Source organism: Capra hircus, chromosome 10, assembly GCF_001704415.2.
Source record: "Capra hircus breed San Clemente chromosome 10, ASM170441v1, whole genome shotgun sequence".
Lineage (NCBI taxonomy): Eukaryota > Metazoa > Chordata > Mammalia > Artiodactyla > Bovidae > Capra > Capra hircus.
In genome coordinates, this window is record NC_030817.1 from 29311278 (window position 1) to 29336291 (window position 25014).

At 35.3% G+C, this 25014-nt stretch overlaps 1 protein-coding gene across 2 annotated transcripts in view; it reads right to left on the bottom strand.

Annotated features, from left to right (window-relative positions):
• Window positions 1-25014, bottom strand: part of HIF1A (hypoxia inducible factor 1 alpha subunit) — a 46358-nt gene that overhangs the window by 18439 nt on the left and 2905 nt on the right. Inside the window, exons 1-5 of one of the 2 annotated variants that reach the window (XM_018053545.1) lie at window positions 8863-8880; window positions 6099-6289; window positions 5460-5605; window positions 5288-5372; window positions 506-618 (exon numbers count right to left, since the gene is read on the bottom strand). In XM_018053545.1, the coding sequence (XP_017909034.1) occupies window positions 506-618; window positions 5288-5372; window positions 5460-5605; window positions 6099-6147 (393 nt within the window). In that variant the 5' untranslated portion in view covers window positions 6148-6289; window positions 8863-8880. 2 annotated transcript variants of the gene reach the window in all.

Consider the following 25014-nt stretch of genomic DNA (forward strand, 5'->3'; position numbering starts at 1 on the left):
AGAGACAGTTGAGTCTAACATGGCAAGTAAGCTTTGATAAAATTTACTATCATTAGTAGATCACTCTATTTTTGAAAATCAGTGTTTTCTCTACACTACCACCCATGACCTACTCTTCAGGTACCATAAGATTAGTCTTTGAAAAAATTTCCCTTCGTACAAATCTGAGCTTGTTTTTATCTGGCCACTATACCTGTTTGATGGTTATTTCTTGCTCTGATGACGATGTTTCAAAACTGAGCAAAGAAATGATACAACAATGAATAAAATATTAATGTTAGCAAGATTCAAACACTGGGTGGCTGGCAAAGCTGAATGTCCACATAACTTAAGTTCATGCCTCTTAACTGATGAATTACTAAACTTTTTTGGATATGAAATCTATAAACACAAAGGAACAATAAGTTTTCCCTCACAGTTCTAATGCTGTCTTACTACTAGTAATGTCAAGATGCATTAATTTATCTAGGAATCAGCTGTATTCACAGATCATTTTTATACTTACTTTCCATGTTGCAGATTTTATGTTCATAGTTCTCCCCCGGCTAGTTAGGGTACACTTCATTCTGAGAAAAAAGCTCCGCTGTGTATTTTGCTCTTTACCCTTTTTTACAAGGCCTAATGAAAACATGAAATAAAGTTTAAAAACATAATTAAATATACAGATTTGTTACAGAAGAAGTAGCACAGTGCCCAGTACCTAGGTGCTATTCAATGGAAAGTCTCAATATGAGAACAATGCTTCACACCTGCTTTGCTCACTCCAATATATCCAAGGGATTTAACACACTTGTAGTAAGTAATGGGTTCACAATAGCAGTGATTCCCTGAGATGGTGAGATGAGAATAACACTTAATCATTTCACATTCAAGCCAATAGAGTTGGTCAGATTACAAAGAAATATAAACACAGTATGAATTTGCTCCCTAACTGTGTTATCAGTGTATAAAGCCCACCTCCCCCGCCCCCGCCAAAAAAGAACTTAAGCAAACTCCTCCAAATGTGTTAGCTCAATTTATAACAAACATTCTGTATATTTATAGAACTTTTCAAATATAAAATTTATTTTTAATACCAAATAACATCTTTATATATCTGATTTTTCTAAAGTTTTCCTGTAAAGCAAGGAGGAAATTGCAAGGAGGAAATCTCTACTTTGTTACTAGGGGAAAAAAAACATATTGAATGACTTTTCAAAGCAAAGTTAGAATTAAACTACCTGAAGTGTGTTTACTCCCATTCTAAGCTTCAATAACTAATAAAATGAGATTACACTCAACTAACAAAGAGCAACTTCATTTCTTCTCTTCATTGATCAGTCTGATTCAAGCCAAATACTTCATTCAAGTATTCATTATTCAGGATATTGACTGGATATTTCAGGCAATATAAAGATGAACAAGACACAATGCCTGTCCTGAAGAAGTTAAAAATTGAGTAGATGTAGTGAGGTCAGTGACAACAACACAATGCAAAGTAAATGCTCAAGACTTACAAGAACACTTTGAAAAAGAACAAAGAGAGATCAGGAGATAACTTTAAGTCAAGGGGAAATCAAAAACTCCTTCTTAGAAAAAGAGATGTTAGAATTTCAGTAAGTAGAGATGAGTAACAACATTTGGGCAAAAGGAAGAGTGAAAAACATAGAGGTGAGGAAAAACATCACACATTTGGGAACAGTGTGCATAATTCAGTTTGACTCTAATATAAAGTACATACAGAAGAGTAATCAGACAAAGTTAGAAGGGATGGTTCGGGCTATAACTAGAGAGGGCCATGGGTGCCACAATTAGATCAGTCTTTAGTATACAAATGCAGCTTCCAAAAAATTTTGAGTTGGGAAGCACAATAGCAACCTAAGGAACATTAATATAGCAGCAAAATATGTATGTCAGAATGTAATGATGGTAACGAGGGGCTGAGCAGCAGGCAGTAGAAGTGAAGAAAAGGGTGACAAAAGACAAATGAAGAGGTGGAATCTATAAAAACTTGGAAGATTAATGGAAATAAGGGAAAAGAGAACTTATAAAAAAAGATCTGGAGATTTTAAGGCTAGTATATTGAAAGTGTCAAGTCAAAAAGAATAAATTTAGGCTTGCATAGCTAGAAATACTGGACTCTTGAGAAAGAAGAGTTCTAGTTCATACTTGGAATTATGGAACATAGGCAAGTTGGGACAGTCTTGGTGCTGATAACAAGTTATTCAGGTTTACTTAAATAGGACTGAATTTGCCCTCCCTAGAAGCAATTGAAAGTGAATGTTAAGATGCAATAAGAACCAGAATGGCCTTGGGTGATGGTATAGGAGTGTGTGTATGGGGGGCGGGGAAGGGGTCCTTGTGGTAGCAGCAGACATCCACATGTAAAGCCTCTGAGGTATTTTCAGTCCTTCATAATCTAAACTTGAATTAGACTGCCCGATGGAAACCTAAAGCCTTTGAACTGGGACATGAAGATAAATTTAACACTAAGGTAAGTGAACACTACTAGCATTTTCTTAATAAAATTTTAAACATCTAAGTTTTCAGCTCTATAAGAATAAATACTTTATAATAATTTAATGAACTCTAAATTCTATTTAGAATTTAAATGAAATAGGACTATGCTGTATAAACATACCATAGGCTCTTAGTGTATCCTTAAAATGTACTGTATTGTAGCAGCCCTACTTTGCTAAAAGTGAAAATCTGCATTTTTGTTTCCCAACAAAATATCAGAAATTCACTAACCACCATTAGGAATTATTTTTTTTAAGTTCATAATTTAAATCACAAATCTATTACAATAAGAGTAGTACATGTGCTTTAACAAAAGCATCTGGTTAAAAACATACATCTAAGCTCTAATAAATAGACTAGATTGGATTTAGAATAATGCATTAGCATCATCACCAAACCAAAATAAGACTTCCAAATATCTATGCATTTATAGTCTAGACCAAGGGAAGCACTGAGCTGCCAATACAAACATCAAAGTATAAACACTAGAAGTTATATATTAAACTCATCAGCAGTCCACTTAGGTCCTTGCTCAGAGTATATTTACTCCTCCTTTACACAAAATTCTAAGAAGTATGCATTTGCTTTTCCAAGTTCACAGTAAATACACAACATGAAATTAAAAAACAGAAGAGGGCTCCAAGGTAAGAAATGGCAGTAGGAATGTATTGAGAGTTGGTGAATATGGAAAGAGCTCTAAAGTACTAAGGAGTATAGACTTGAACGAGTCTACCTTAGTTAACCCTCACTGTGCTAACCAAATAATCTTTGGCAAGTTACCCAGTAACTCTGTAACTCAGTTTTCTCAGTAGAACAGAAATTGTAACTTCATAAGGTTTTTAAAGGAGTAAAAGCATATAAAATGCAGAAAACAGTGTCCTAGTGCCGATAATCTCCAGTAAAGGTTAACTTTTAGTAGAAATGAGATGTGGTTAGAACGGAAACCATAAAAGATGACTGACAAAGAATAATTGATGAGGTTTACTGTAGAAACAGACAAACATATGCTTAAATGGGAGAGCTGCAAAGAACAACTGCAGAGACAGAAACAAATTTTCAGTGTGGTAACTTTGAGTCATGAAAGAAAGATCAAATTATGATCCATATACTCTGCTTAACAAGGCACACTTATGAAAAGACTTTATTTGTTAAGATTTGTAATGCACAAAGTACCTTTTTCCCAAATCTTGAAACATTTATTTTTAACAATTCATTCCTAAAAGTTAAAGGTCCTAGTAGGTCTTTTTTAAAGAGATGGGAATACCAGATCATCTTACCTGTCTCCTGAGAAACCTGTATGCAGGTCAAGAAGCAAGTTAAAACCTTACATGGAAGAACTGACTGGTTCAAAATTGGGAAAGGAATACCTCAAGGCTGTATACTGTCACCCTCTTTATTTAACTTATATGCAGAGTACATCATGTGAAATGCCAGGCTTGATGAATCACAAACTGGAATCAAGATTGCTGGGAGAAATATCAACAACCTCAGATATGTAGATGATACCACTCTAATGGCAGAAAGTGAAGAAGAACTAAAGAGACTCTTGATGAGGGTGAAAGAGGAAAATGAAAAGGCTGGCTTAAAGACTCAACATTCTAAAAATTAAGATCATGGCATCCAGTCCCATCACTTCATGGCAAATAGAAGGGGAAAAGGTAGAAACAGTGACTAACTTTCTCTCATTGGGCTGCAAAATCACTGTGGACGATAACTGCAGCCATGAAATTAGAAGATGCCTGTTTCTTGGAAGGAAAGCTATGACAAACCTAGACAGCATATTAAAAAGCAAAGACATCACTTTGTCGACCAAAGTCCATATAGTCAAAGCTATGGTTTTTCCAGTAGTCATGTAAAGATGTGAGAGTTGGACCATAAAGAAAGCTGAGTGTCGAAGAATTGATGCTTTTGAACTGTAGTGCTGGAGAAGATTCATTAGAGTCTCTTGGACAGCAAGGAGATCAAACCAGTCAACCCTAAAGGAAATCAACCCTGAATATTCACTGGAAGGACTAATGCTGAAGCTCCAATACTTTGGCCACCCAATGTGAAGAGCATACTCATTGGAAAAGACTGTGATGCTGCAAAGTATTGAAGGCAGGAGGAGAAGGGGACGACACAGAACGAGATGGTTGGATGGCATCACTGACTCAATGGACATGAGTTGGAGCAAACTCAGGGAGATAGTGAAAGACAATCTGGCATGCTGCAATCCATGGGGTCACAAAGAGTTGGATACGACTTAGCAACTCAACAACAACAACAAAAAATGCAAGGGCATCCATAATACAATACTCTGTAACTGAACTATATAGTCTTCAATTATTATGAACAATCTAAGGGGTCAAATAAGCAGTTATGTTTTAAAATTTGGTGAGCTTTTTTTTTCTTGGGCATTCAGAAGCTTGAACCCAAACTGGCACCTTAACTTTAATACTAAACTATGTAAAATCCTATTATTTGTATGACTGACTTCCTTGCCTTAATGTTAATATTAAATTAACTTACTTGGTCCTGATTTTTATTTATTTTTCCACTTTATTTTATCAAGTCTTATATCTCTATAATTATTTACAGAATTAGATGGACTTTTTTCAAAACGTAGGTATTTTTATGAAACTCCTAAAAAATAGAATAACATGGATATAACAAAGAACAGAGTAACATTTTATTAAGCATGAAATGAGGTTTTGCCTTAGGTTAGTACAAAATTTTAAGATTAGTGATAGTATCCAATTAAGTAAAATCACCTGTCAAAATAAATCAAACAAAAAACTTTTCTTCTCACCATTTCTGTGTGTAAGCATTTCTCTCATTTCCTCATGGTCACAAGGATGAGTAAAATCAAACACACTGTGTCCAGTTAGTTCAAACTGTAAAAATAAAAACATTTTAAAAATTAGATCTATAACAAAATCATAAGCACATACAGAACAGCTCTTAATATGTGGGCATTTTACCTGAGTTAATCCCATGTATTTGTTCACATTGTCAGAAATGTAAATCATGTCACCATCATCTGTGAGAACCATAACAAAACCATCCAAGGCCTTCAAATAAAAGCAGTTCATCTGTGCCTTCATTTCATCTTCAATATCCAAATCACCTAAAAAAGGCACAAGAAGAAAAAACGGGTAAAGTTTTATACTTAAATAATAGTAATATTCAGATGTTTTTTAAAAGTTTTCCCCAGATACTTTATTTAATACATGTAGCACATATTTTTTTCCATATATTTAAATTTTTTCTTCTGTCATTCTTTTAATACAAAACAGTCAAAGCCAGAGAACAGAGACTAAATTTATATTTGCCAGCTGCTTTTAATGATTATTTAAAGTAATGAAGCAAGGCAAACCACTGAAAAGAGAAGGGTCATGTCACTAAAGTAAGATAAATGTAAGTAGGTAGGTAAGTATGGCAAGAGTAAAAGAGGCGGAGAGAGGCCAATATCTTACCATTCCTGACTGAAGCTTTAAAAGCAGGTAATAAAAAGGATATCATGTTAAAGAAGTGAGAGTATGACCACCTTCTAAAAGTAATTTCCAATTACTTTTGGTTTCTAAATTTTAGACCTATCATGTCCTTGTAAAACAACTCACCAGCATCCAGAAGTTTCCTCACACGCAAATAGCTGATGGTGAGTCTCATAACAGAAGCCTTATCAAGATGCGAGCTTACATTATGGGGGAGCGGCAACTGATGAGCAAGCTCATAAAAAACTTCAGACTCTTTACTTCGACGAGATCTGGCTGCATCTCTAGACTTCTCTTTTCGACGTTCAGAACTTATCCTATTTAACAAAAGAGGAGAGGAAAAAAAGACAGAAATTTAAACGTCAGTTTGCCTTTGCTTGAATAAAATTCATTTTACATTTTTCTGTTTATGATGAAAAGATTAGAAGATGCCATGTAATTGTATAGAGGTTTATCCTACTACATAAATGTATTTTTACAAGACAGCTATACAATTTTTTGGATTACTGTAGACAAAAGGAACTCTCACAAGAAGTCCAAGATAAAGCTTTTTATCTCTCCAAACCAAGTGTTTCCTCCCTGGCACATCAAATTGGAGAGGATGTTTTTGATTTGGCCAAAACCTTACAAGTAGCCAGTATATCTAAGGCTGTAGTTTCACAGCCATTCACAAGTAGTCTTACTTTGGGCTTTCTTACCCTCTCCCCTACCATGCAAGCAATCCAGACTCTAAGCTATAGGAATTTACATTAACATCTATAATCAGCTACTGTTTTCAGGTTGCTTACTCCCTTAGCAGTTCCTTATCTTTACTGACACAAAAGGTACCAAATAAATGCAGGGGTATGGAAAAAAAAAAAGATGTGGCACGATACTAAAAATTTAAGAGAACAGGCTAAGAAGGATTACTGGTGAAGATGCGTGCACGTGTGCTCAGTTGTGTCCGACTCTTTGTGACCCCATGGACTGGAGCCCAGCAGGCTCCTCTAACCATGGGATTCTTCCAGGCAAGAATATTGGAGTGAGTTGCCATTTCCTTCTCCACGGGGTCTTTCCAACCCAGGAATCAAACTTGAGTCTCCTGCATTGGCAGGTGGATTCTTTACCACTGAGCCACTTGGGAAACCAAAGAAAATTACTGAGGGTGTCAATATAATTATGTATCTTTAGGCAACTCTTCCAAGAATAAAACCAGTTAGAAAGATTTTCATAAGTCATCCAAGCAGAACCATCTTTCTTTGTATCACTATGTAGCATTATCTACCAGCTGAAGGTAGACAAGGCTAACCTGGTTCTGGCCTTAGCTGCTTCTTTAGTAGCTATTGTTTATTAAAACCTACTACATGTCAAATATTACCTGTACTACTTCTCTCAAAACAATCTATAAATAGATTAAATATTATCCCTATTTTATATACTAGGAATCTGGGATTCATTAGGTTAAAAATAGCCATGCTGTAGCAGACAGGATTTGAATGCAGGTGTTTTCTTATTTACGTGTCTGCTCTTCCACAAGGCTTTATCTTCTGAATGCAGAATGTGGCTTCTACCTCAAATAGTCAGCTGGTCTCCTATGACCCTCAACCTAATCCAATTAAGTCAATTATTTATTAAATGTTGAAAATAACCATTACCATTTACTAAGCACTGAGCAGTATGTTAAGGATCTTGCCAGCATTATTTCAGTTAATCTTCCTTATATTCTACGAACTAAGTACATAATTGCTTCCACGTAAATCTCTTCTCCCTCCAGCGATCTGCAAAGCTACAAAGATTCAATCACAGAAGTAATATTCCCCAAAAAAAGCAAGGTTCTCGTTCTCAGAGCATGCTCCTGTTAAGCTGTATAATAAAAAGTGAAATTCTAGCAGCTGCATTGTGACAACGGTGGTGATACAGTTTTAGCACTTGCTCAAGTTTTGTGTGCTCATCTGACTTTTTATACTTTCTTAAGGAATGTGAATATTTGCTACTATTATTAAGTGAACTTTGATAGAAAAAGTTCAATTCAAGCATCTAGATTAATTTAACTTGAGTATTTTGAGATTTAAGGTGAGCTATTTAAAAATATTACTACTTATAACTTGGTATTTGTGAATCAGGATTATCTCAATGCTGTAGAATTTTTTTAAAAAAACACAAAAATATATTACATGCTAAGGCTAACGTGAAAATCTGACAATGTCCTCAGTCTAAAACTTCATTTTTTAATTTGCATTCATTGTTCTCATTGACTTTAAGTAAATGTTTTAAATGTACAATAATAAAAGTTTAACATCTCAGACACTGTTTCTCTCACTTCTTTTCCCTTTTGGATTGGCAGGTAAGAGGCAGCAATGGCAATGGGAAACAGATTCCTATCTGGTTCAAGTAAAATCAACAACAACAAAAAAAGACTGATAATCAATGATCTTATGATAAACATGGATATTGGTTCAAATGCCATAATTAGTCCAGGTAATCAGAATTTTACCAGAAACTTCCATCAGATTTACTAAGCCCCCTTTCATTTAATTACTCAACCAAATCTAAGCTACCAACAAATTACTACCCAACTGAAATACTTGGTGAAAAACAAATCCTTATATTATGTATTATATGCTTTTAAAGGGCATTTGATCAAGCTAACCATCATGATGCATTATCTCCATACCTTTAGAAATATTTGTATTGTTCAGAACTTTGAAGATAATGATTGTCCAAGATATGGCAACTAAGTTTATAAGACAAATCCATTACAAATGACAGTTTGGAAAAAACATTTAAAAGACAACATATAAGCTAGTGAAGACTGTGAGAACAGGAATTTGAGCATTAGCCAAATTTTTTGGGGAAAAAAAACAGTAAGCCTTATCAAAGAAGTAATATGATACCTCAAGAGTTGACAAACCTAAATTAGATGAAGAAGGTGATGAAAATCAGTATATCTTCTATTCATAATCAATCTAGACATAAAGCAATCAGGAGACCTGTAATAAAGATTTAATGAAGAAATTTATCTGGTGTTTTTCACATGTGACTATAGGAGCTCTTAAAACATTTCTCAGGTTAAAGCTAAAACTTCCAAAACTCTTAATAAAGTTTCAGCATCTGAACTGCCCCATTTCTTGTCTACTCACAGGAAGGCTCTTTTTATCAGGTCATACCCCACACAATTATAATATTATTGACCAAGAAGGAGTCTAGGTTCCACAAAGGAGAATCCTGTTCTATTTACTTACTTATTTTTAGATGGCACAATAAAACTATTGTAGACCAGAACAGGCAGATTTTTAGCATGCAAATATGGGCACCATTTTTCTCTAAATTATCAATTCCATCTATGTTGTTTTTATTAAGTACAGATCAAATAAAGTTCTGCCACTAATATGTCTGTATAAGGTGCCATTCATAATCTGATAGTCATGCTAGAAATCAGTCAAGAGTACAGTAAAAATTCTGTCTTTTGAATAGTTTGCTTACCCATTTCCATGACCATTTTAGAATCAATGTTTGAGTAAACTAGCAATATAGCTCAATCTTTGTGATACTCTAGCTTTCACATACTTATTATTTCATTATTATTTAACATACTGTACTGGACAAAAAGCTAACAGTTATATCTTCATATGATTTTGTATAGGAAATACATTTACAGCTGCTGTCTTATTCAGTTTCTTGTGTACAGAGTTCATGAATAAGCAGTAGCCATTTTACAGAGAATGCCTATTATTCTTCAGATTAGTAAGAATATAAAATAATTGTATATATGTTAATTCATCTGCACTGTCTACTAATTGTGCAAGAAAGGCCTGTTGGCATTCCTAATTGTAAATGACTTTAAGAACTGAAGTTAGATCATAATCATTCAAAATGTTTACAGATGATCAGACATTTCTAATAAAGTTAACGTATAAATTTCTTAAAAATCAACTCTATTACTTGCTGCTTTAAAGTTTTGCACTTCTTGTGTAAGTATTTATATAAGACAGACATTCTAAGTGAAATTCCATGATCTGAAGGATGTGGCATTTAACTTATCCTTTCCAAAACGTTGTTTCCATTTTTTGTCTCTGCCAACCCACGAATGTGTGTATTTATTTGCACATGCTTTCTGCAGTAATATATCAATATTATGGATCTTTTTTATCATTTTAATTTTTGCCAAGCTGTTAGGTAAAATTTGTGTATCTCACTGTTTTCACTGCCTGGTACTTCTTGATGTCTCCTCAGGTCAGGGGAAATTCCAAGGAAATTTTCATTCTTTAGTTGGCATTTTGGCCTGCAGCTTTGAGTCTAAACATCTATACATGGTACATACTATGTACACATTGGTATTCTAAACATTTTTCAAGTATTAACTTATTTAAATTATTATATCATCACCGTATTACAGATAATGGAACGTGAACAGTTTACCCAAGTTTACGTAGTTAATAAATGGTAAGCCTGTATTCAAATAAGCAGTCTGACTCTAGAAACCATGGTATTAAATAACACTAGACTATGCTGCCTCTCAGAAACTTATTTTAATTACCAAGATAAGTACTTATAAGTCTAGACCATTATTATAAAGTTCAAAATTGGTTTCCTTCACATCTCCAAAGACATAAAGGGGAGGTACACGGGTTGGCTTTGGAATTTAGAACCTGATCCTCAACTATTCAGAGGAACTCTTTTCTGGAGTCTGCTTGTAAATCCAAACTTCTAATTGAAAGGCAAGGCTTCTTTCTGCCCCACCAACTACCTCTTAAAGCAAAGCAACTTTTAATTGGTACTACCAGCCACTAAGGGGAGAGAATCAGTAATCCAGTCTACCTCATATACTCTCACTAGACTTTATTTTTAATTTGTACAAAGGAGTATCTCTGTACTTAATTTGAATATCTTAGCTCACTATTGTTGGTGTTTTATTTGCATAACATCCAGCTCCCCATAGTGAAACCAATCTGCATACATACTTCAGGAGATCTGGCCAGGCATAAGTCAATTCCCAAGATACCTTATTTACACAAAGTACCAGGAGAAAAAAGATGTAGAGAATTCCTGCCCCCCCTCCCCAAAACACTTATTGGGCACTTACTATGTGCTAGGCACTGTGTACTGCTTTCACATACATACAATGCTTTCATTATATGTATTTAATTATCATAATATTTTAGAGAACCAAAACACTAGATGGGAAGTGGCCTTCCTGAACCTCAGAATAAACTTCATTCAAGAACTATTAATTCAATACATATTTACTGAATATTTATCAAGTACTATGCACTGTGTAGGTACTCGGAATATAGTGATAAGCAGAACAGAACTCATGGAACTTAGTCTACTAAAGTAGTTACTTAATGCAATATTCGCAAATGCCAGTCAAGGTGCATTGTAATTACCTGGGAAAGTCAACATTTCAAACTTCCGGGTTCGATCTTTGTAAATCTGATTCAGTAGATGTGAAGTAGATTCCCCAAATCTGGTTTTTTTTAAACTCCCAAAATGTGTATTATACACAGTGAAATTTAGGAATCATTGACTGAACTAATCTTCACTGTCACATTCATTTAATGTTGCCCTCAAATTACCTCAATGATACTTTCAAAATAAGAGCTCTGATATTATGTCCTTAAAACCCCATCAAATGTACACTTCACAAAGTCTAATTATTCAGGTAAAACCTTCCTTTAGCTAGTTTCCTGCCCATCTCTTCATCCTCATCATTTCCCACATTTCTTCAGCCACAGTGTAGTTACTCAAAAGCATAATGGCTTATTCATTTCTGGCTCACTACCCTACTCTCTCTGCTGAGGTATCCTTCTCAATATGTCACTTGGTAAATTTATGTGAGAAACTTTCAAAATTCAATTCCATCATCATTTTGTCTCTGCATGCTGTCTTTTAAAACTGCTCGTCTCCCCTAGATCTGACCACTCTGGTTATTCTGCCATAATTATGTCCCTCTACAGTCCCTTAAAGCTTCTTGCAGGAAGGAAACTGCCTCATTCATTTGTGTTCTTAGTAGGAAACGTGCACAAGTGGCTTTAGTACTTGGCCCAAATCTGCTATTTGATTTGACTTCAGCACTGAATTTGTGCTTTACCAGCACTCCTATGATCCTATAGATTACAATCATAATTAAACAGCATAACAATGTCAGCACTATGAACAAGGCATGCTATTGGGATTTACTGTGATTATCCAGATATGCACTTTCAAATATAAGTAAGCATACCACACATAACTTAGAATGGGGGGGAAAGCTATAAAAAAAAAAATTCACTAAGCAGTATTAACAGTGAATAGCAACAATAGCATCACCAAGGAAGAGTAAGTGATCTCAACAGAGGAGAGATTTAGAGCACAGGCAGAGAGCTGAGAAACTAGAATACCAACTTGCTAAAAAGAAGCTCGAAGTTTAAGATTACTTCCCTTATCACTGCAATCTATGTCAGGAAAACGCATGAGGTATAGTTAATGTTGTTAACCAATTAAATCAACACCTTTATCACATTTATTTTATGTCCTCCTAGTCCATCTGGAAACATGATAGCTGATTCACTTTGTTTTCTATATAATCTTTCCCAAGAGAGTCTTGTAATTATTATAATACATGAAAGTTTTCATTAAGTTGATTTCTAACCTCATTCCCTGCCTCCCCCAAGTGAGGGTTACCCTCAAACAAGTATTTTGTATTTATTATTAAAAGTATTCTTATTATCCCTGGAGGAGGAAATGGCTACCCACTCCAGCGTTCTTGCCTGGAGAATTCCATGGACAGATGAGCCTGGCGGGCTGCAGTCTATGGGGTCACAAAGATATGTTACAATAGAGCAGTATGCAAAAAAAAAAAACAGGCTTTACAACAAAATTTGTTGTAACACATATGTATGCATATAAATAAATTTATAACTTACAAATGCACAGATAAAACCAGAAAAATACAATGATACAAAGTGTAGCAAAGTTTACAAACAGTAAAAATTAGCAGTTTCAAGATGGGAGAATCAGATTATTTTAAGAAAAATTCCCATTGAATTAACACTTAACACTACCAATGCACCTGCACTGAAAAATCTGAAAGTAGTCATGTAACTTTTAAAGTTGTTTCCCAAAAAGACTAACTGAAAACAAGTTAATTTTTTTTTTCTTCATCTTGGAATAAAGCAAGTACAACCATACTTTTTCCAGGGAATGGAAAGTAAAACTGAGTAAACAATATAATTCAATATTTTCAGTTTCTCATTCTGATCAATTTTCAGATTCTGAAAATTAAACTTTGTAATTAATTTGAAATTTCAAAAAACAGGTGAAATGGTTTGTTTCTAACAAAAAACATCAAGAATACATACAATTGTATTATTTTTGAAAGCAGCTTAAAATTTTGTTGGTTTAGATGATCATTATCTTACTTAGTTGTTGCTGTTTAGTCACTAAGTTATGTCCAACTCTTTGCGACCCCCCATGGACTGTCACCCACCAGGCTCCTCTATGCATGGGATTTCCCAGGTAAGAATACTGGAGCAGGTTGCCATTTTCAACTTAATATGTCCAACTTATGTCCACAATTAGAGAAAGATTATTCACCTTCAAATAATCTCACAACGTGCTTAGTTTTAACACTATTTTCTAATGTTCCAGTGAAATAAAAAGAAAAAACTGAATCAGTTTGAAATTAGAGGGTACATTCTGAAAATGAAATCTGTATCACATCTGAGATAGCTTTAATATGTAAATATCCTATTTATGCACTAATTAAATTTCTTAATTTGCTAATAGATTTACATCTGTTTACATGATTGTGTGTGTATGTGTTGAAGTTCTGTTTTGAAAAAGAATGCGCTTTTGTTTCTCTTAACTAATGATTTAAAAATCATCTCTCTCTTGGTTTAGAATCAGTCTTGAGACTCTCAAAAAAAAAAAAAAATCTCTGATCCTGTACAATATATAAAGTACTAGATAAATTAAACCAAAAAATGTGAAGCTATTACTCTAAGATGGAGGTTCTCAAACTTTAGCTGCCCTCACAATCAGAGTTTCCAATTTAAAAGACTGGATCGGTCTAAAGATCTGTAATGCTAATAAATTATCAGGTAATAGCAAAGATGTTGGTCTGAAGAATACCTTGAGCCCCTCTGCTCTAGGAAAATACTTTGTTGTGTCCTTCAAAAATGCCCAGAGAAGTAAAATATTGTTTTTCAACACTCAAAATTGTTTACTAAATACCTTCTCTTTTAAAAATCTGCCCAAACTCTTTACAAACACAGACAACATATCTGGACTGTAAGACATTAACACTGCCACATATTTAGAACGTCACTATAAAATACAGTATGGACTTAGACTAATCAATGGTTGACCTGTGGTATGCATCACAATTGCCAATAGAACTTTTCTCCCCAGATATTTGTGCCTAGATCCCAACCCTGGAAATTCAAATCGTAGGCTTGGCATGTTGGTTTAAACTACAATTTTCTGTGTACAACATGATTAATAAATTGGCACTGCTATATGTTACATATGAAAATTGCTGAGAGTAAATTCTGAGTTCTCATCACAAGAAAAAAATTTTTTAAAAATTTTGTATCTATGTAAAATGATGGATGTTTGCTAAACTTATTATGGTAATCATTACATGATGTATATAAGTCAAATTATTATGCTGCCCACCTTAAACTTATTCAGTTCTGTGTGTGAATTATATCTCAATAAAACTAGAAGAAAAAAATAGATGAAGTCCATTAAAAAATAATAATAAAAATACAATCTTCCCGGTGATTCTGATGAGCATTCCTAGATGTTCAAGGTTTGTGTTTCATCTCTGGGTACTTATAAAGTTTACATATTTTGAGTCTCATCCTCAATTTACCAAGTCAGAATCTTTGGAGGTGAGCACCTGAGAATCCTATTAATTAAACACCCAGGTGATTCTTAAGCTATAGCACTTTGAGAACTATTAGCAGGTCTTATAGCAGAAATTTTGGAGAAGGCAATGGCAACCCACTCCAGTACTCTTGCCTGGAAAATCCCATGGACCGAGGAGCCTGGTGGGCTGCCGTCTATGGGGTCACACAGAGTCGGACACGACTGAAGTGACTTAGCAGCAGCAGCATAGCAAAAATTTAACAGGCTAGCCAGCAAATTTGAAAACTGAAAAAACTTATTTTTAGCTATAACTACATATATACATCACTAGCTATCTAGGTGGCTCAGTGGTAAAGAATCCAACTGTCAATGCAGGAGACACAAGAGACCTGGGTTTGATACCTGGGTCAGGAAAATTCTCCTGGAGTAGGAAATGGCAACCTACACCACTATTCTTGCCTAGAAAATTTCATGAACAGAGGAGCCTGGCAGGCTATAGTCCATGAGGTAGCGAAGAGTCGGACATCACTGAGTGACTGAGTATGCACGTACATACACATACCACAGCTATATTTGTCAGGCAGAACACTGAACTGAGTGAGCAGTAAAATTGCTGGGAGAACAAGATACAACTGCTGGGATTAAGAAGCTAGCGGTACAACTCAATAAGTCAGTAATAAAGTGTGTGCACAGTAAAACCAGTAACTTTTCCTCAAAAAGATCAGAGCATAATTAGGCTTTGCATGCATGCTCAAGTAGTGTCCAACTCTTTGCGACCCCATGGACAGTAGCCTGCCAGGCTCCTCTATCCGTGGGATTTTTCAGGCAAGAATACTGGGGCGGATTGCCATTTCCTCCTCCAGGAGATCTTTCTGATCCAGATATGGAACCCCTGTCTCCTGCATCTCCTGCATTGGCAGATGGATTCTTTACCACGGAGTAAAGATGACTAAATGAAAAATGTGACAATGGTGCAATATTTTTTCAGTTCTCTGAAATAATTTTTTATAAGTCAGTTCTTAAAACTCTTTATGAATGTTACAAACATCAAAGCATTGAGACTCACTCTCCGAAACAGCTGTGATTTAAGGCTTCCCAAAATCATATCACCTACTCTACCACCTTTCTCCCTTTGCATTACCTCCCTTCTCACCTTGTCAATCCCTTTCCATTTCCCTTATCATATGCTTTCTGATAGTAACAGAACTGAGACTGGTAATCAAGGTCAGTGACATTACACTTTACGCATGTGTATATTCAGAAAAGTGTGTCATTTTTTTTAAAAAAGTTTTTGACATAGGGCATTTTTAAAGACTTTGTTGAATTTGTCACAATATTGCTTCCATTTTATATTTTAGTTTTTCAGCCCTGAGGCATGTGGGATCTTTACTCTCTAACCAGGGATCAAACTTGCAAGGCCTGCATTGGCAAGTGAAGTCTTCTTAATCACTGGACCACCAGGAAAGTCCCAGAAAGAAGTTTCTCTAATTATTTGCTTAAAATATAACAAGATACATAAGTTATAACAATCAAGTTTTTTTCTCATGTAGGAGGAAAACACATGTATCAGAATAAAGGTATATACACAGAAATCATATCCTGAAGATTTTTCCTAAACCCTGACCATGGTGACGTTTCTGAAAATAATGACAAAAGAGAAGCTCTTCTGAAGCCATGGCTTGATTCTCCACCTACACTAACCCATCCTATCCAATGTTACAAAATAAAATTTCAACTAACCCTCTGATCCTGCTTGTCTATAAAAAGAGGATAAATAACACTTTTACTAAGCAACAGCTCTCAGATTCCACCTAGGAATAATGCCCCTGTATTTAATATGGCCTATGCCTTTCCACAAACCAGAAGCTTAACAAAGAATTTTTTAATTAAAATATAATGAAATTTAAGGATGTTTTTACTTAGGAATAGAAGAAAGAGACACAAGTACCTTCAGATATTTGAAAAGGATGTCATACAGAAGGCAAATTTATGCAATTATGCAATTTATGCAATTTCAGAGAGTAATAAGCGGGAGTTAACATGGCAGGCTTTGCTCAATAGAGTGAAAGTAGTGCTGAAGGTAAACTCTTGAGAATTTCAAATTTTTATTCTTATTTTGGTGGCGATGTAAGAAAAAAGGGGAAAAAAAGCATGTTCTGGATCATCTAGACGATCTCTATAAGGTCTCTATTCTTGCTACAAACCTCCTGTGTTTGAGGTTGCATATGTTTATGATCAAATTGGTACCAAACAATCACTAAAAGGAACAGGGTTACATTTTTAAATCTGGTATAATCATGTTGAGGTCACATGCATTGGAGCAGGAAATGGCAACCCACTCCAGTGTTCTTGCCTGGAGAATCCCAGGGACAGGGGAGCCCGGTGGGCTTCCGTTTATGGGGTCGCACAGAGTCGGACACGACTGAAGCGACTTAGCAGCAGCAGCAGGCACATCTCAAAGGTTTACAAGTATTACTTTGCTCGAAAAGAGATCTAAACATTAGTTGGGATTGAGAAATATTGGAATAAAGAACTTTCTAACATTTAAAGCTACAAAAATGTGCTTTTTGTGTCTCTAAGAAAATTCTTCAGCTCCAAAATCACTGTGGACAATGACTGCAGCCACGAAATTAAAAGACACTTGTTCCTTGGAATAAAAGCTATGACAAATCTAGACAGCGTATTCAAAAGCAAAGAAATTACTTTGCCAACAAAGGTCCGTCTAGTCGAAGCTATGGATTTTTCCAGTAGTCATGTATGGATGTGAGACTTGAACCATAAAGAAAGCTGAACCCTGAAGAACTGATACTTTTGAACTGTGGTGATAGAGAAGACCCTTGAGAGTCCCTTGGACTACAAGGAGATCAAACCAATCTAAAGGAAGTCAATCCTGAATAATCATTGGAAGGACTGATGCTGAAGCTGAAGCTTTAATACTTTGGCCACCTGATGCAAAGAGCTGACTCACTGGAAAAGACCCTGATGCTGGGAAAGATTGAGGGCAAGAGGAGAAGGGGGCAACAGAGGATGAGATGGTTGGATGGCATCACTGACTTATGGACATGAGTTTGAGCAAACTCAGCGAGATAGTGAAGGACAGGGAAGCCTGGCGTGCTGCAATCTATAGGGTCGCAAAAAGTCAGACATGACTGAGCAACTGAAAAACAAAATTCTCAGAGTAGATTGGCAAATTTGTAAACACAATTATAGAGGATATTGCTGTGATGGTTTATATTAAACTAATAATACTTAAATCCTAAAGTCAATTATTTTGCAAGAATCTCAAACCTAAAATCACACTGTACTAAAAAATAAAAGATGGAACACATAATAAATGAATCAATTAATACCAAAAACCAAATATTTAACTATGGCCTGAGCCACCAACAATTCACTGCTCTGCTTAACAAATAAGATGCACAAATATCTGCTGAATAAATGAATGTGCAATAATCTGTTACAAGCCATGGTGCTTAGGTGTTAACAGTAGTGGTCTAGGGCTGAAAAAATTTTTTGAGCCATTGAAATAAATCAACTTATTATCCAAGAAAATATCCCTTCCTCCACCCCTAAGGAAGGCTCTACTGATTTGAAACATAACTCATTTAAACATTTTAGCTATGTTACTGCAAAGGTAGGCAATTTCCAACTCTTCTCTGCAAACAGAATAAATAGACCTTTAACGAAATTTTGACCCCCAAAATGCATGGAAAAGGAGGCTTTCTTAATTTTTCATCCTCTAACAACCAAATAAATAAACTTCAGAGTATTTTTCTTCCTTTACTATTACCACTGTAGAAAAAGATTATTCTAGAATGTCTGTACAAAAAAAGTATGTCCATGTAATTTTCAAAGGCCAAACGTTCATAGAAAAATATCAATGTAGAGGAAAAGCAGCACTAACTATTCTTACCACTATTATAAGTTCACTGATGGTTTAGCTCAAAAGGACATCAGCCTTTGTCAGAATGTGACGGATTCTAAATAATATCATGAGATTTCAAGGAACTGGAACTCTTCTGAAAACAACTTAATAAATATAATAACTGTACGAAACCAATTATGGTTTCCAGTTTATTAAGCCCTTACTTTATGCCCAGAACTGTTATGAGTGCTCCACATGGGTTAATATTTTATTTGCCCTCACAACAATCCTATAAGGCAATTATTCATCCTAATTTACATATGAACAAAGTGAGACCTAGACAGGTAACGCAACTTGTGCGAGATCACACAACTGAAGGAGCAAAGCAAGCAGCCAGCCTCTAGAGCCAAAGCTCTTAGCCAGTAGTCAGTCATTATGACATTTCTCTTAAAGAAATGAAATGAAAACCCTAGTCCAGAGAAGAGATTTTAAGCTTCCCCAAAGGCACATGGCAAGAACAATTGTAGACTGACCAGGCTTGAAAGAAGACTCTATACCATATGAATTCAGGCACTTTATAACAAAAACCTACAGCCCATTCATTAGGATACCAGCACTGATCAAGAGTCCTTTATAAAGAGATAATTACTAATCTACATCAAGGCAATCAAATAATATACAAAATGATATTTGACTCATGTAATCAGAGAACTCCATTGACATAGTTAAAAATAATGGTCCAAGCAGGGCAAACTGGCATTCATTCAGGGGACTGATATGTAGATGCTAGAGGACAGAGTGAGTTTTTCTTCTTTTTCCTTTTATCATCACAAACTGTATGGCGGCAAGCATGGGAATGCTTAGTGGCCATATTTCATACCATATTAATAGACTGTCGGTGGCAGAAGGAGGCAACATGCAAATCAAGCAAAATATAAACCAAGTAAAAATCAAGAGAAAGCCTGAGATTACATTTTAAAGACATCACTTAAGATACTGGGTCTAGCTGTCCCTTAAACCAAAGCCAAATTGTGTGAGTTAGTAACAGTCTCCCCATCCAGCCTCTGAAACAAGTTTGAGCTGTGTTTCATCACTTGCAATAAAAAGAATCCTAATATACTAACAAACAGTGTTTCATCTTAAAAACAAATAACGATGATCAAGTGAAGGGCACTCTCAAATACTGCTAGAGAATATAAACTGATCTAAACTTACTAGACATTTAGAGTCGATTGTAAGAAATGTTTGCTACTGCTAAGTCACTTCAGTTGTGTCGACTCTGTGCGACCCCATAGACGGCAGCCCACCTGGCTCCCCCGTCCCTGGGATTCTCCAGGCAAGAACACTGGAATGGGTTGCCATTTCCTTCTCCAATGCGTGAAAGTGAAAAGTGAAAGTGAAGTCGCTCAGTCAAGTCCAACTCTTAGCGACCCCATGGACTGCAGCCTACCAGACTCCTCCATCCATGGGATTTTCCAGGCAAGAGTACTGGAGTGGGGTACCATTGCCTTCTCCAAATGTTTGCTAAAGATGAAACGAAAGTAGATATCTTCCACATTTACCTACCTGATTTTCCACAACCATACGCATATGCGTCTTAGTAATATAAACTTTTTATTTGGTGTTCTGCATACATAGGAGAGTACCTGGTGGCTCCATCAGTAAGGACTCCATCAGCAATGCAGGAGACCTGGGTTTGATGCCTGGTTGGGGAAGATGCGCTGGAGAAGGAAAGGGCAACCTTACTCGAGTACTCCTGCCGGGAGAATCCCAAGGACAGAGGAGCCTGGTGGGCTACAGTCCATCAGGTTGCAAAGAGTCCATCATGACTAAGCAACTAAGATACACACACACTGTATATATAGAATTAGTTTTAAAGATACCTTAAGATAGGGTATTGAGTTATTTTCAAGGCTTGTACATGTTACATAGCTATATTTATTAACACAATGTGTTTTCTGATCTGGTATTAATCAATTCAGTTCAGTCACTCAATCATGTCCGACTCTTTGTGACCCTATGGACTGCAGCACGCCAGGCTTCCCTGTTCATCACCAAACTCCTGGAGCCTGCTCAAACTCACGTCTATCGAGTCGGTGATGCCATCCAACCATCTCATCCTCTGTCGTCCCCTTCTCCTCCAAGTGACAAAAAAATTAAAACTCAAGATTCAAGAATGTTCTAAAGTAGCACAACACATGCAGATGCCCTAGCATAACAAAAATTCCTATGAAAAGAGCAACATGGAAGAGCAATGATGACTTCCAAAAAATCCTCTTAAAATCATTCTGTGCTTTCTTTGTTCACTCAGTTATTCTCATTGTTTATTCATTCATTCAAATACTTATTAAGAGGTCACTGTATACCAGTAATCTCTTTTACATTACAAGTTTCAAGTTAGGTCTATTTGTGACCTTATTCATTGAAACGTTTTAATTTCACAACTGAAAAAAAGAGGAAGCAATCACTTTAAAGAAATTTGCTCAGCATCTGAATTCTCAAGAAAAGATCTATACATAAGAACAGAAACACACTCAACTCAAAGATTTAAACGTTCTGCCTTTAAACTTTATGTTTACCACAGTATGATTCATTTGGAAAAATAAATTCTCACAAACTATTAGAAACAGTGGAGAAGCACACGGAAATGTCACTAATAAGGGGAAACTCAATATTAACTAGCAGTCATTTTAAATACTGTAACTTCCAAACCAAAAGGTAGAACTACAGAACTGCAAGAACTACAGTGAGTTATATTCCATTACTAAATTCTGTCCCATTTACAAAACAATAAATTTTGAAAATCACACGGGAATAATCTTTATGTTTAATATTATAACGAAGTAAAATTTTTAAATGAAGACACTCATAACAGGTGAGATCACCAGAGCAAAGAAAACATAACATCTTGAGAATAGTTTTCTAATATAAGTAAGTCACTTCAATTATTGTTTTAAGTACTTCAAAACAAAGTTACTAAGAAATGGGACTTTAGCAACAATATAACAGGTAGAGACCATTTTAAACACTAAATACTTCTCTGAGAAAGTACTGGTACATCAAATCTTTCAGAGTCACTAGAAAAACTTAATTCTCATTTCACAGATGCTTAACCTCACTTCTGATAAAGCTTCTAGTGGCAACTGTTCTCTGTTGTTTTAAGTTGGTTAATTATCCACAAACAAACCCTTAAAAACACAACCACTTCAACATATCCATTATGATGGCTACTATCATAAAAACAAACAAACAAAAAAACAGCAAGTGTTGGGAATGATGTGGAGAAAATAGGAACCCCTGTGCACTGTAAGTGGAAACGTAAATGGTGCAGCCACTATGGAAAACAGTATGGGCAGCTCCTTAAACAATTTAAAAGAAGAGTTATCATATGATCCAGCAATCTACTTCTGGGTATATATACAAAATAACTGAACACAAGATCTCCAAGAGATATTTGCACACCCATGTTCATAGAGTCACTATTCACAATGGTCAACAAGTGGAAGCAACTGATATTGAGGTATGAAGAAATCATTCTGGCTGTACAAGAGTTAACTTAAATTTTATGCTAACTAGAACAGACTGTGGTTTACCAAATATACACTGTACATATGCTTCAGTTATTTAAAAAAAAAAAAGGCGGGGGGGGGGGCCACACTGACCAGAAGTATGATTTCAGTTCTGTCATTTTGCCTTGTGCTGTTTTCTCATCTTTCCTTGCTCTCTACCATTTGTTTTCTATGGTAAATGGTGTTTTCTTTCATCCAATGTTTTAAAAGTTATGTCTATTTTTGTTCTACAAGTGATATCTTCAGTTAAAAAATATACTTGGCGGAAAAAAGATTAAATGCCTCCTTTTGGGATGCCAAAGCTGGTACTTCTTGGATGATAAGACTCCCTTCCCAGGTGCCAAGGCCATACTGACTGGCTATGTACATGCTGATCTGTTTTTTTTTTTTTTTTCTTTTGAAACCTTGAATGAATGTATCCCTATTGTTCTGACAAGACATAAACTGTGCTGAAACCATGCTTCTCCAGAGCAATTTCTCAGAGTAATCTAGGAGGCTGTCTTCTGGGCTACAGTCCTCAGTCTGGTTCAAAGAAAACCCTTTCCTATTTCTATTATAGATTGTTTATTGACTATTTTTGTCGATACAATCTAAGTGTCCACTGAAAGATGAAAGGATAAACAAAATGTGTTATACATTATTCAGCCTTAAAAAGGAAGAAAGTTTTCACACATGCTACAACATGGGTGATCTTAAGGACATTATATTAAGTGAAATAAGTGAACTGAAAATTTCTCAGTCATGTCCAACTTTTTGTGACCCCCATGGACTGTAGCCTGCCAGGCTCCTCTGTCCATGAAATTCTCCAGGCCAGAATACTGGAGTAGATAGCCATTTCCTTCTCCAGCGGATCTTCCCAACCCAGGTCTCCCACATTGCAGGTGGATTCTTTACCATCTGAGCCACCAGGGAAGCCCCAGTGAAATAAACCAGTCACAAAATGACAAAAATTGTATGATTCTACTTATAAGAGGAATTTAGTAGTCAAACTCATAGAAACAGAGCAGAATGATGGTTGCCAAAAGGTAGGAAGAGGGGGAAATTGGGGATAGTTATTTAATAGAGTTTCAATTTTACAAGGTGAAAAAGTTCCGGAGACTGGTTATACAACAATGTGAATATACATAACACTACTGAGTTGTACATTTAGAAATAGTTAAGATGGGAAATTTTATGTTGTTTTTTAAAACCACAACTTAAAAAACCCCATAATCATTTTAAAAGTTATGGGAGAAAAAAAAAGTCATATGAGGTAATCACTTATAAATGTTTTTATATAATTAATTTTATATTTTTTCTAAAAGAACCATACCTGGCAAAGATATGTTTATAATTTTTTACTGCAGGAAACACAACTTTTAATATAAAACTCAATGCACATACAAAACACTTAATTTTTTGATGCTCCAAGAAACAGAGATACAATTATTTTTAAAATTCCAAGGCCTATAACAAATTTAAAAATTATCATTATACTTTTACCAAAAATAGTGAGCAACAAGAAGAGTGGCTTATCTTAGTTTCAAATTCTTTTTTCTAACCCTCTAGTTAAGCAGAAAACATACACAACACATATATCACAAACAGCAGAAGGCTGAGTATAAAATCCACCAACTTGGATAATCAGTCCCAATGTTTACAAAAGAAAAAAAGAGAAAGAAAGAAAGAAACAAGGGGCAAAAAGAGCATTCTTCTTATGAATTAAAATCAATTTCTTAATAGAAAACTAACCCAACAACACATTTAAGTCAGTGTTTTCTCCTGCTTGGAAAACCAGACCTATGTTACTAATCTCACACAAGGAAAGAATATAGTACTTTAAATATCTAAATTTTTTTAAATTATATTTTAAGAGGACAAGTCTATACACAAGCACAATAATCTAACCCAAATCTTTAACACTCATGCATAGTAAGGTTTTTACTTTACCACCGAACATAAAGACTGTTACAAACTCTTCTGAAAAAAATCAGTGGAGAGCCTAATCCCTCAGCCTTCTACACACCATTCTTAACATACAACAATAGAATGTCACCACAAAATCTTTACCTTGAGCCCAAACCCCAATAGAGCTGCAAAGACAATAAAAGTCAATAGGTAGAAAGATTGGATGTTATCTAAACTGTACAAAATGCTTTGTAGTGGACCACAGCAATGAACTACCACTTAATCTAAAACAACGTGGTAGTTCAGTAAACACATACATGTGGAAGAGTGCACTAATATAAATATTATACAAATTGAGCTACAAAGAACCATTTAAATAATACAGTCTTGAAGCCTTGCCTTGAGATAAAGCCAATGATCTTACCTCTGGACAAATTCATAAGTAAAGGACAGTTTTTCTACTATGTAGACTCATATGTTTTACCACACTTATTTTATCAACTCATCATATTTAGGAAAGATTAACATTTACAAAACTGTCTACTTCAAACTGGCATCAAGACAAAAAAAAAAAAAAAAAAGGTTTTTGCCATTTGTAAGACTGCAGTTCCTTGCACATACCCTGCTAAATTGAACTGTCTGACTAGTATATGTGATTATGACTCCAGTCTCTGAAGTCCAGAGAAAATTTTTAGTAGCCTATTTGGGGTGGGAACAAGGGGGTAAGGAAATGTGAAAAAAGGGGGCCTATCGTAGACACTAGATTAGATGCTCAAGAATACTTGGTGCTAGATGCCAACATAATTCAGGCCCTGTTTTAACTAAAAAGAATCCCTTTAAACTTCTGGGTCCAATGACAGTCTTTTCATTTTTAGGAGATAAAGAAAAG